Raw genomic sequence first — 12,553 nt, 5'->3', positions numbered from 1 at the left:
AGCAATTTTAGCTCTCAGTGGCTTCCAGTAGAGTAGACACACTTCCAGACCAGAATATGACATTTCAAGACTTTCATTTCACCGTCAGTTGTCCTTCTTGTTCAGCCTTACATGCTTTGTGCCCCCTTGCCAGTGCCATACTTCCCTAAGTCCCGAGCTTATCCCAACTCTAAATATCCAGGGGAAAAGTTACAGCCTGAGCCCCACAGGTCCTGCTACAGGCTCAGAGAAACCTCTGGGGAGCAGGAGCTGAAAGACCTGGCTCTCCACCAATGCAGCCCACCAAACGACACACACAAACTGCCCCAAGGTGAGTCAGTTCTTTTCTCTGGGGTTACTTTTTTTCCTGGAAGAATGCTCCTTCTTGGGTTCCACAGCAATACTAAAACTATTGTTTGAGGATGGGGGATGCTGTCATTGAGCTGCAGGTATAGTTCTCTGGTATGGTAAAAGTATGTAAATAGGAAAGCAGCAGCTCTTAAGTCCCTGCTACAAAGCATATCATATAAAGCATATCATATAAACCTGATCATCATAAATAAACAGCTAGCAAAATTTTCATTAGAAGGAAACAATATCTTTTAATCAGTCTTGTTGTCAGACACTGTCAAAGTATTGTGCTTGGAGCTTTTGGGAAATATCCACTCTGGGATAGGCAAATCAAATGTTTTAAGACAACTGAAAGTGTTACAGTTTGTCAACATCACACAAAACTGAAAGGAGTAAGTGAAATATTGAACAATCTTAAAAACCGTTCAGTGCTATTAGCTCCATCTCATGTGTGTTCCTTGACCACAATAAACATTTCCTTCATGTTGCATGCTTCTTTTCATGAAAGAAGCCTGGCTTTAGCCAGGCTTCAAATTGATTCATCTTTGCATATGCTAGTGGCACAAGCTACTATTACATGTTTATCTTTTCTGGACATTTAAGGTTTACGTCATCCTGTTGATGAGATTTTCCCAGCAGGCTGTGAACCAGTCAGACCAAGCATGCAGCCACTTAGTTGGGAGAACTGGTGTGGGATGAGTCAGTTCCTCGCTGTATCTGCAGCCTGTGCTGGTTGGTGATGAGGAAGTGACTCCTGTGCCGTATCATCTCCGAGGCATGCAGTCTGGAATACGGTGAGCTTCTGATTTGCTACTCTGGGATTTAATTTTCTTTCAAAGATGAATCTCTTACAGGTAGCACTGAAGATAATGGTTATTATTCTGCACAGTTCTTTCTGTAGTGAGCAGCAATAGCACCAACAGCAGTAAATATGATTTAAAGTATGATTTTAAAAACCACTCATTCCCAATGGCTGAAAGAAAAACATAGCTGGGGGCAAAGCTCTTTTCACACATGGCTGTGAATTCAGAGCAAGGCTCTTTCCTTTCTGTGAAGTTATTAGAGAGCCATAAGGATGCAGAATGGGATTGTACCTTTTCACTGTTCAGTGCCTCCCTCCTCTGTGTATGCCTTCATTTTGGAGGTGGTGCTCAGAGGCCAGCAAATACCAGCAAAGCAGCTACAGTCGGTAGCTGCAGTTTGCTCCTGTTGGATTGATGGGTGCAGAGAAGCACTGGCAAGGCACAAGGGACCTGCCCCACTGTGCCTCTGCCCTGTGCAGCAGCTGCAAGGATCACTTGCCCTGCTGGAGTGAGAGGCAAGGGGCTGCTCCTGCCCTTGGGAGCCCTGAGAGAAGATTTTGCTGCAGAGTGAGGGCAGTGAATCACGATATGACATTACTTGCTGGGACTACCAAATACGTAGAATCCCTTACCCTGTGCAGAGATAGTTTCTTGGCTTTGGATGGATGTGTTTTGCTTTGCTATTATAACATTATTTTCTTGGAATCTCTTACTCCTCTGTGCATTTCAGAGATTTGCATTTATGTTGGAGTTTGGATTTATAGTCCTTCACCTAAGCACTATACTTGCAGAAAGAGCACGAACATTGCTTTACTCTGTATAAACAGCTGGCTTTACTTGACAAGGAAAAATGATGTTTATGTTTTCTACTGAAAACTAGGAATAGGAACCATGGGAAAATGTTTACAGCTCAATCATCTCATTTATTGTCCAAATTCCTCTGGTACAAATCTGGGCTAATTTCAGACTGTCTTCAGTGGAACTGCACCAGGTTTGCAGAAGAAGCATTCAGATTAGTAGCTGCAAGATCTTCTTGTTTAACCCCTATAAAGAAATAATTATTTTGTACTACTAGCTTATTGGGAATTTGAGCATTTCCTCCTAGATTTCAAGCATATAACTGGAAACTTAGGAAGATTTTTTTTCTTTTATTGTGCTCTTTTATTTTTTTTTTCCTAAGAAATGCATACAAGATGAGTGGAGTTATACACTTTCAAAACTTCTCTTCAGCCATAGGGTCATCTTACAGCCTCCATGTTTCCCCTGACAGAGAAACAGTTTTTAAAATGAACTGTGTGAAAATCAGAAACTTTCTGCTGATTGATCACAGAAATGGAAGCTAAATGAATCACAGTAGAAACCAGTGCTTTCCTGACATTTTTTTCACAGTAACAGTTCTCATTTTCAAGTCCTTTTCTGTTCTTTCCAACTTCCAGTGTTCCTTCCATAGTTTTGTTTAAGAAGGGCAAGATAACTTTTCAACACATTTTTCAAATATTTTAGTTTTAATGTCTGAAAAAAGTGCTATTTCCATTCCCTTCTGTGCTGTTTTCCATTTTAATTACTTTATGTTTTAAAGACAAACAAACAAGAGAGTAGATCACCCACATTGTGATCTAGTAGATCATAGACATTGTGACATCTCTCTTTCTTGGTTTTCGATAATTCTGAAAGCTACTTATTGCAGAAATATAACTTTTCTTTAGAAAAAAATAGCCACAGCAACAATTTTGTAGACAAGTTTTTACTTTGAATTTTGATGTATAACTGCTTTACTACACTTCAGATTCAAAAGACTGCTAAACACTGGCAATTTGTAAGTGCTTTGAGTTCTCACAAAAACAGTTTGGCATGTTTCTCTTTGATATTTTAAGGAGCAAGTCTGAGAATATTTTCATGACATGAATATTTGGAATATTTTTTCCACATCAGCATTAAAGCACAAGAAAATGCCTGTTTGAAACGTCTGCATCAAGAGAGTGGAAGCTTGTTACCACAGTGTTCCTTCTCACTCTAAATTAGTTGACAATTTGGCCTACTTAATTACTTAATTATCTTGATATACCAAAACCTCCTGCTTTACGTTCATTTCAGCCAACACGCCATTAAATATCACTGTTCCCATGCTCACAGCTCCCCCTAGATGTGTGGTTCACTCCTTTCCAACGCGTGTGGGTCTTGCAGTGCAATTTTATTGCAAGCCAGGAGATGGAGGGAAGGGCTCCCTGACCAGACACACAGCCTGGGCACAGGAGGAGGCAAAGCAAAACCCACTCTCTGTTGGGGTATCACTCACTCAGGGTCACCAATTGTTATGATGTTGTGAGGGTCCCCAGGACGAGGTGAGAGATCAGAATTGACTCCAGGTTCTCAGAAGGCTGATATATTATATTATATTATATTATATTATATTATATTATATTATATTATATTATATTATATTATATTATATTATATTATATTATATTATATTATATTATATTATATTATATTATATTATATTATATTATATTATATTATATTATATTATATTATATTATATTATATTATATTATATTGCATTGCATTATATTATATACTAAAACTATACTAAAGAAAGAGAAAGGAGACATCAGAAGGCTAGACGAGAATGAATAATAAAAACTCGTGACTGAGCAGAGAGTCTGACACAGCTGGACTAGGATTGGTCATTAAGTAAAAACAATTCACATGGAACCACTCAAAGATGCAACCTCCAGACCACATTCCAAGAAATCAGGTGATTATTGTTTACATTTCTTTTCTGAGTCTTCTCAGCTTCTCAGGAGAAAAATCCTGGCGAAGGGATTTTTCAGAAAATATTATGGTGACAGCCCTCCATGGCTGGCTGCTGCCTGGCCCTCTGCAGCAGGGCACGCCTGCTCAGGGCAGGGGAAGGCTCCCCAGCCCCAGGAGTTCCCCCAAAGGTATGCAGGTTGCTGCCAGGGAGCTGCCTCTGGAAAAAACACTTGAAGCAGTGCTGCCATTCCAGAAAATGCCCTTGAGTTTTGTCCCTGTGTTACTCAAGGCACAGAGCGTGGTGGGAGAGCCCTGGGTGCATGCATGGACGGTCTAGGACTGAGTGTCCATAATGACATGGCTGCCAGACTTCTTTAGGATAACGAGCTGTATAGTCATGTAAAATGGGTTTGTTCCTCTAAATTTTACCTTCCTATAAAATGCATATGTGGCAAGACAGTAGTGACCAAGGCCCAAACCTTCAGTCCTCAAAGAGAAGTGCCTGGCTCTGAGGCAGCACAGAGCATCTCAGAAGGATGAAGGTCTCTTCAGTCACAGACCAGTATTTGGGACCTAATATGTCTTTTTTACTTTTCCCCAGCTGTCACCACCATATTTTCTGAAAAATCCTCTTTGCCCAGGATTTTTTCCTGGGAAGCTAAGACGCCTCAGAGAGGAATGAAAACAATAATTATCTGATTGCTGCTCCTGTGTTTGCTGCTTTGGAATGTGGCTTGGACATTGTTTACCAACAGGTGAATGTTTGATTGGTTCCATGTGAATTGTTTTTTTCTTAATGACCAATCATGGTCCAGCTGTGTCGAGGCTCTGAAGAGTCACGGGTTTTTCTTTGTCATTCTTGTGAAGCCTTCTGATGTATCCTTTATCTTTCTTTAGTATAGTTTTAATGTAGCATTCTTTAGTATAATATAATATCATAAAATAATAAATCAGCCTTCTGAGAACTTAGTCAGATTCTCATCTCTCACCACGTCCTGGGGACCTCACAAACACCATACCCAGCTCTGAAGAATTGGACCTGACTCCTCTCCTCAACATATCCTCTCAACACTCTCCAGTGATTTCTCTCTCAGCCTGATCATTTTTTCTGCATTTTTTTAGTTGTCAAACTCTCTTTTTATAGCAAAGAGAACCTCGTAGTGCAAAATCTCAGTCTATATATGAGAGCAGCCTCAAAAAAAAAAAAAAAAAAAACAAAAAAACAAGCAGAAAAACCGAGTTGTATGTACCCATTTTGATTTTTGTGCACATAACATAATAAGGTAGCTAACCCAGGTCATCAAAAGAATTTGCAAGAAGCAGTATCTTAACCCACCTTGTATGTGCCCTCGAGGCACCCAGCTTAGCTGGCCTTTAGCTGATGGTCATCTCAATAACACTTTTTTACATTGAGCAGTATCACTGTTTTAAAAAGCTGCATGGTCCTTTGTGGAGCAAACAATTGATGCTTCTCATCTGTGACTCTGGTACAGCCAATAGAAGGTGTTTACTTAAAACACATTTTCAATAGTTGTATCTTGCAAATAGCTGTTAGCTGGTGAGCTGATAGATTAAACATGTTTGTTCAGTAATCATAGCTGGGCTGGTAGATACACAACGTGTCACTCTGTCTACATTATACCTTTTCAAGAAAATCTTACATGCTTCTGTAACCAATCTGTACTTATGTATTTTGCTATATTTTAAAAGCTTACAGGAGGTAGACTACATAGTGTCTTTTGTTCTTTGCTTATATAATACTATACACTCACAATATGACCGTAACATTTAATCAAACACCTAAACATACTTCAAATAAATTCCATTTACCCATAAATAAGGCCCATTAAACCAGTATGAGAGCTACAGCCACAATTTTGTTCTCTATGTGGGTGACAAAATAAACAGTTTGAGCTACTGTTCACATCAACAGCTGCCACTGAGTCAAACGGCCCAGAATGCTGCTCACCACACCAGCACGCCCCAGAAACACACAGGGGTTTCTGCAGGCTCCTCCAGATGTGGATTAAAAGCCTGTTCTCTCAAAATTTGTGTTACCCAGAACTGTAATGGTGGTGAAGAGGATCAGCTGCCTTCTGAGATGGCCCTTAAAAGGAAGAAGTGCTGCTCAACCAGCAGAAAACAAATGAGTGTCAAGAGCAGACTTCTACCCAGCATGAAGTGACAAAGGTAAGAGAAGAGGTTTTTAAGAGCATGTTTCTTTGTATTCGGTTTTATTACATTTTAACCTTTGTGACTATACATGGAAGGAAAGAATTCTGTTTTCTTCTAGAAAACTTCTTCAGAGTTCAGCTCACTTGAACAGTTTGCCACACGTATTTTGATTTAATTAGTTTCCGTGTAGTGCAAAGCCACACACTTGACCTCAGTTTTCTCCATCCTTTGGCTGGAGTTTCTACTTTCTTTTATTAAAAAATAAATTTAAAAAAAAAATCCCTGTTTTGGTTTTTGTTTGCTTTTTTTTTTGGTTTAAGAAAACTTGTTTTCAGGGCAGATAATATTTCTTTAGGCTAAAAAGTTTATCTATCAGAAAACACAGAGAAATTGTCAATCTTGTAAATCTTAAAGGAAAACTAGAGAAAGTATGTTAATTATTTTTGATTGGCTTCATAGAATGTTTTACCGAAATAATTTAATTTATTTGTACTTTTATACAGAGCAAACAAAGTTCAAAATCTGTGTGACACACTTACAATCTTATTGGGCTTAAAGCCTTTACAATGATGCCCAGGAGATACAGTTAAATTGGTGTTTAATTCTTTCTACTGTGAAAATTGAAAATTTGAGTTAATAAATATTCATCTGGCCTTGGGTGTAAACATGCTGAAAGAAGGAATGACAGGCAGGAAAAGAAACATGAAGAGACTGACAAAAATGGAAGGAAAAGGTATATGAAGTGATAATTAAATTGAGGTGAAAAAGAGCAGAGATGATGTTAAATATTAGTAGGCAGAAAAAAAGGGGAAATGAAAAGCACCCCAAACAGTACATAAATATATTCACACTCCATATGTTCCCCACTACTGAGAGTGACTTTGAGTGAACCTTATCTCTGGCACTTGGGTCCCACTGCCTGGCTCTACTTGCAAAATCCCTCTGTATAACACAGGCTGTTTGCTAGCTGTAGCTGTCAAGTTCTTGCTAGCTATTGTTTTTTGCCTATGTTCATTCCATTTCCAGTGCCATGGTGTGCTTTTAATAATATTTGGTTTAATATGGGAAAGAATTTTTTTTTATTATGCTCTATCCAGAATAACCAGCAGCAACTAAATCCCAAAGCAAGTGGTTAAAATCAGTACTGGCTGAATTGCCATGTCAGTATTTTTCTGACAACCATTTTATACCATAATGATAGTGCTACTGAACAACATATGCTAATGATCTCTATTTTTCACAATAATGCTATCTTTCTATTATTTAAAAGAAATACAGATTTTTCAAAAATAAATATTGCTTGCCAAGTGCTTAAGTACTTTCATTAAAAGTTTTCACAAGAGGAGTGATTTGCAAAAGGGACATGCTACTGCCTACACAAGAGGACAGTGGTGTTTGTGTCCTTAAATGCAAACTAAACCTGTGTTTTGAAAATGCTTCTCTCCATGTTTGTGCCTTAGCTAAAAAACAGATTAATATAATCAATAATCATAGTAGTGCTAAACTCCTAGCACTGAAAAAAACTAGAGTTCAACAGAAAAAAAAAAACATTTGCTTATACAGCAGATGATGTTTTAGATTAGTCAGATTCTTCCATTTTATTTTGTCAGCAAAAGGGTATAAAAGTTTTTTTCTTTTCTGAGATCTTTTCCTTGCATCTCTACTTACAGCTAGAGCCTGCAAGGATTTTCCAGTAAAACTTGATCTGTCCAGTCACCACTATCAGGGCAAGGCTGGAGGAGAGGTCATGCATGGACTCCTAATCTTCTGTTTTAGACTTGTAGGTTTTAGACTTCTGTATCCAAAAAGAAGTTGAGGGAGCTTCAGAATTTAAAATTACTGATCTTCAAGAGCAAAGGGGAGATACAGTACTCCAGCTAATATTGATGAAGAAGACTAGGACTGAAAACAGAAACAGGAAATATTGAAAAGGGCTTCTCATCTGCCCACTGGACAAGGCACTGCCCAGTGCAGGCCCCTCAGAGTCACTCTGTCCTGGTGTGAGGACAAGCCATTATGCAGTTTATCTAAGGAGATTCCCATTTCCAGAGAAGCCAGATGATAAAAGTGTCATTGTGCTAAATGTAATTAGAAAATATTTTTATCCTTCATAACTAATTAAATGTGAATTTCCTACACATCCAACCAAATGAAGATGTTTACAAAGCCCTTTTTTTTCCTCTCTGCAGTTCTTCCAATCTAGAAAGTAGAAAATCAGTTGTAAACGTACCTTAGAATTGGGAAAAACAGTACCTGTGCTACATAGCTTCGTGGATTTGAGACCCCAGTAAGGATGCAATTGTGCTGTGAATCCATAAATGGCTCTTGCATAAGGAGCAGCTGGTCAAACAGCATCCGTATTTCCATGTACATCTTCATGGTTTGCATTATTCTGGCCACAGTGGTTGGGAATCTGACAGTTATCATCTCAATATCACATTTCAAGCAGCTCCACACGCCTACAAATTTCCTGATACTTTCAATGGCTACGGTAGACTTCCTGCTGGGATTCTTCGTCATGCCCTGCAGCATGGTGCGCTCTGTTGAGCACTGCTGGTATTTTGGGGAGTTCTTCTGCAAGATCCACTCGAGCATGGACATTATGCTGAGCACAGCTTCTATCTTCCATCTTTCCTTCATATCCATCGACCGTTACTATGCTGTGTGTGACCCTTTAAGATACAAATCAAAGATAAATACTTTTGTCATTGTGGCCATGGTGTGTATAAGCTGGATGGTCCCTGCTGCTTTTGCTTTTGGAATGATCTTTCTAGACCTAAACTTGAGAGGGGCAGAAAAGATTTATAATCATGTCCACTGTGCAGGAGGATGCTTTCTCCTTTTTAGTGAAACTTCAGGTATTGTGGCCTCCATAGTGTCTTTTTACATCCCTGGATTTGTTATGCTGTGCATCTATAAGAAAATATACTCTGTAGCCAAGAAGCAGGCAAGATCCATCAATGCAATTAACAGGAAAAAAATGCGATTTGAAATGAAGCACCACATTTCATTCTGCAGAGAAAGGAAAGCTGCTAAGACTTTAGGCATCATAATGGGAGTGTTTCTCATCTGCTGGACTCCATTCTTCTTCTTTACAGCTACCAATCCATTTATGAATTATGTGATTCCTCCTGTTCTCATTGATGCTTTGGTTTGGTTTGGCTATTTAAATTCTACACTTAACCCAGTTGTTTATGCATTTTTTTACTTGTGGTTTCGCAGGGCATTGAAGATTATTCTGTTAGGAAAAGTTTTTCAACAGGACTCTTCCAGGACTCATTTGTTCTCAGACTAATGTGTTTTAAATGGTGGGATTCATGGCTTTGAAGTTTTGCCTGGAGGCTGAACTCTCAGATGTAAGAGCTGTGAAGGAAGGAAATTCCTTCCAAAATTTGTTTGCCTATTTACCAAATATAGTTCAAGCAGATAAGCAACCATTGCGCTTTACATACTCTTTCATTACAGATTGGTTTTTTTTGGTGGTGTTTTGATTATATCTATTTATTTGCAATGCACAGAAGAGCAAGAGTTCCATTTAAAAAAACTTACAGCAGTTTATATCCCTGACATTCATAATTAAAAAAATTGTCTGACACAACAGATTAATTTCTTGAATAAGGTATGTTTATATTATAATATTTGTGTTCATTTGTGTTCTTCTCTAGAAAGAGCAGAGCAACCTTTTCCTCTGGATTTCTTGGCATCTTTGGCTAATAACCCAAAGTTCCCTAAGTTTTGTCCTTCCCCTTCCATATGTGTGCAGAGCCCAAAACACGTCAATAACCAGCCATACCCACACACTCCATGGAGGGAAGGTGAGACAGAGAAAGGTGCTGCTCTTTCTGTTTCCATTTCAACAAGTACTTGTCACTTATGAGTTTGCCACTTAAAGGCTTTGCTGCTTAATGAGATCAAAGCATGTTTAACAAGATCAAAGACAAGAAAAAATATGAAGTTTGAAGTGAAAAGCAATTGCAAAAAAAGTTGCATTGCACCCAAGAATGCCAGAAAATGATGTCTATCTAGTGATTGTTTAGATGTAAAACATTATTTGCTATGTTGCATCGTAGAGACCTTTTTTTTAGCTTGGACATGTTATTTTGTCTCGTGGCAATGTTCTAAGAGCTTTGGAGGAAAGCATATAGAGAATTGTGAAGATTTCCTGTGGCTGAACTCAGCTGAATCATGAAGGAACAGCACTGGGAGTGGGCAGGAAATGATCAGTAGCTGAGAAGAGACCATGGAGAGAAATTGATGACTGTACTTAAGTAAGAGCTATACTCAGCAGTATGTCCTCCATTCGTGTTCCTTGTAAAAGTGCATCATATCTGTATCTTGTCTTTGTTTTGTGGACTTTATGGAGTACTGAAGCACTCTATGATGAAAAGATTAAAAGTTGATTCATGATGCATTTCAGCAGAGCAAAGTATAAGGATCTGAAATTGTGTATATTACTGTTTCATTGCCATCTTGTAAAGTTTGCCCTCCTAAAAATGACATAAAAAAGAACAATGAAATGTACACCACATCAGCACTTCTACTACTATTAGATCCTTACTAATGACAATATGACTACTTTAATACTTAATCTCACAAAAATAAATCAAGACAAAATTTTTAAAAATCTCTTTCTGATAAATAATGGATAATTATTTTCTTCCTTCATCTCCAGAGAGTCTGGCCCTGTTGTAGTTAACATTCTCACCCTCACAGTGTTACTTTCTGAAATAAAATGTGTGATCACTTGGACACTTTGATCTCGCTTGAAGTAACAATTTCAGAAGTGCTGCCAGGTAATACCTCCTTTTGTCTGGTCATAATTTAGATTGAAGGAAAGATAGATCCTCTATGACAAATGCAATCTAAGGCATTTTAAAGTATATTTAGTAAGATCAACACAAGTTAATGCAGTCCCTTCAAGAAGTAATGAAGCTGTTTCTTTCCCTTTCTTCCTTATAACCCTATCTGCCTGAAAATCTGGACATATTACTGTGTTTCCAGACAATGCCAGCTATACCAGAGCTCACAATTGGTAATTTTCTTTTCATGACTTGTTGTGGTATCTCTCAGAAATTGTTTTCTGGTTGCAGGAGGAGTTTCTGAATGAGTAGGATCCCAACTTGCTTGCAGGACAGACTGTAGTTCAAATAGAGCATGTCCCTGCAGACAGTGCCTGGACCCTACTGCAAAGCTATTTCTTAATAAACCCATAGAAACCAGAGCCACATTCCTGAAGTGAGAAAAATTGCTGATAAAGACAGTCTAATAGGCAGAGAAAAAGCCATGCATGCAAGTAAAGCAAATTAAGGAATTTATCACTACTTCCCACCCACAAAGCAGATCTTCAGTCATTTCGAGGAAAGCAGAGCTCCACCTCATGTAATGGTTATTTGTGGAAAAAACTCTGTAACTCCCAACACCCGAGTTCCTCCTTCTTCCCCCAAGGTTTTTGTTGCTGAGCACATCATATGGTGTGGAGTATCTCTGGGGTCAGCTGGGGTCAGATGTCCCCTCCCAATCTGTTTTGCACCCCAAGGCTACTCAAAGAGAAGGCTTTAATATTGTGTAAGCACTGCTCAGTCTTAGCTTAAATGAAGATTGTGTATGTATTATCAACACTGCTTTCATTACAAATCACAACTGCTGTCATCACAACACCACACAAACTACTAAAAAGAAAATTAACCCTTTCTCAGCCAAAACCAGTAGAGAGGGCATCAAAACATTGTGGCTGCATAAGACCACCGTAATCTATTTAGTGTAAGGGGAAATAGTAAAATAAATTTTCAGTGTACAGATGAAAAACTCTCTGAGCAAGGCAGTCTAGCCAAGGTGTCACCATTATTTATTCTCTGCAGAAGAAGGTGTTTCCACATAAAGATTGCTGGTATGCTTCGCCTACCCCTAGAAGGCTGGCTTCTTTGTTCTTAATACACTAAAATATAAGCCAGCTTTGTGCATGGCCCAACTCAGAAAATTTCAGAAATACCTTTTTCCTGTGGTGTCCTCTTACCTAAAGGTGGCACTTTCCCAAAGAGCCTCCTTGCATTCTATTTACAGAGAGCCTTGTCTGGCACAGTGACTGTAATGAAGTCCCAAGTTGCTTTCTCTCAGTAGCTCTAATCACAGACTGGGTAAGGCTATTTCCCACCGGGAAGGTGATGTGCAAATTAGATGTGTTAATGAGGCCACAGGGACTCTATTTGAACCGAAAACATGAATAAATTAGGAAAGCATAAGAAAAATAGCTGATGCTGTTGTCCAAATCAGATTATGAGTTAGGTCTGGTGAAGCAGAACACACCTTACTGCAATCTCAAAGAATCATAATGCAAATGAAGTGCAAAGGGTATTGTCAAATTCCCTATCAACACATTTAATTAGTGACCATGTTAAACACTTTCTAGATAGCTACCTTTTGCAAAACAAATTATTCCCCTGTGGGTGATTTCAAATATTTTAACTTCCCCTTTCATATTCTATGAAATT

The 12,553-nt window shown here is 38.5% G+C and overlaps 1 protein-coding gene across 1 annotated transcript; it reads left to right on the top strand.

Moving 5' to 3' along the window:
• The first annotated feature begins 996 nt into the window (after positions 1–996).
• Positions 997–10,185, top strand: TAAR1 (trace amine associated receptor 1). Its single transcript, XM_063151196.1, has 3 exons — positions 997–1,124; positions 5,953–6,080; positions 8,255–10,185. Exon 3 carries the CDS (start codon positions 8,359–8,361, stop codon positions 9,358–9,360), a length of 1,002 nt encoding a protein of 333 aa, XP_063007266.1. The 5' UTR covers positions 997–1,124; positions 5,953–6,080; positions 8,255–8,358; the 3' UTR covers positions 9,361–10,185.
• The last annotated feature ends 2,368 nt before the right edge of the window (positions 10,186–12,553 follow it).

This window comes from Melospiza melodia, chromosome 3 (assembly GCF_035770615.1).
Source record: "Melospiza melodia melodia isolate bMelMel2 chromosome 3, bMelMel2.pri, whole genome shotgun sequence".
NCBI classification, from domain to species: domain Eukaryota; kingdom Metazoa; phylum Chordata; class Aves; order Passeriformes; family Passerellidae; genus Melospiza; species Melospiza melodia.
Note: the sequence above shows the minus strand (reverse complement) of the source record. Positions and strands in the feature narration are given on the sequence as shown.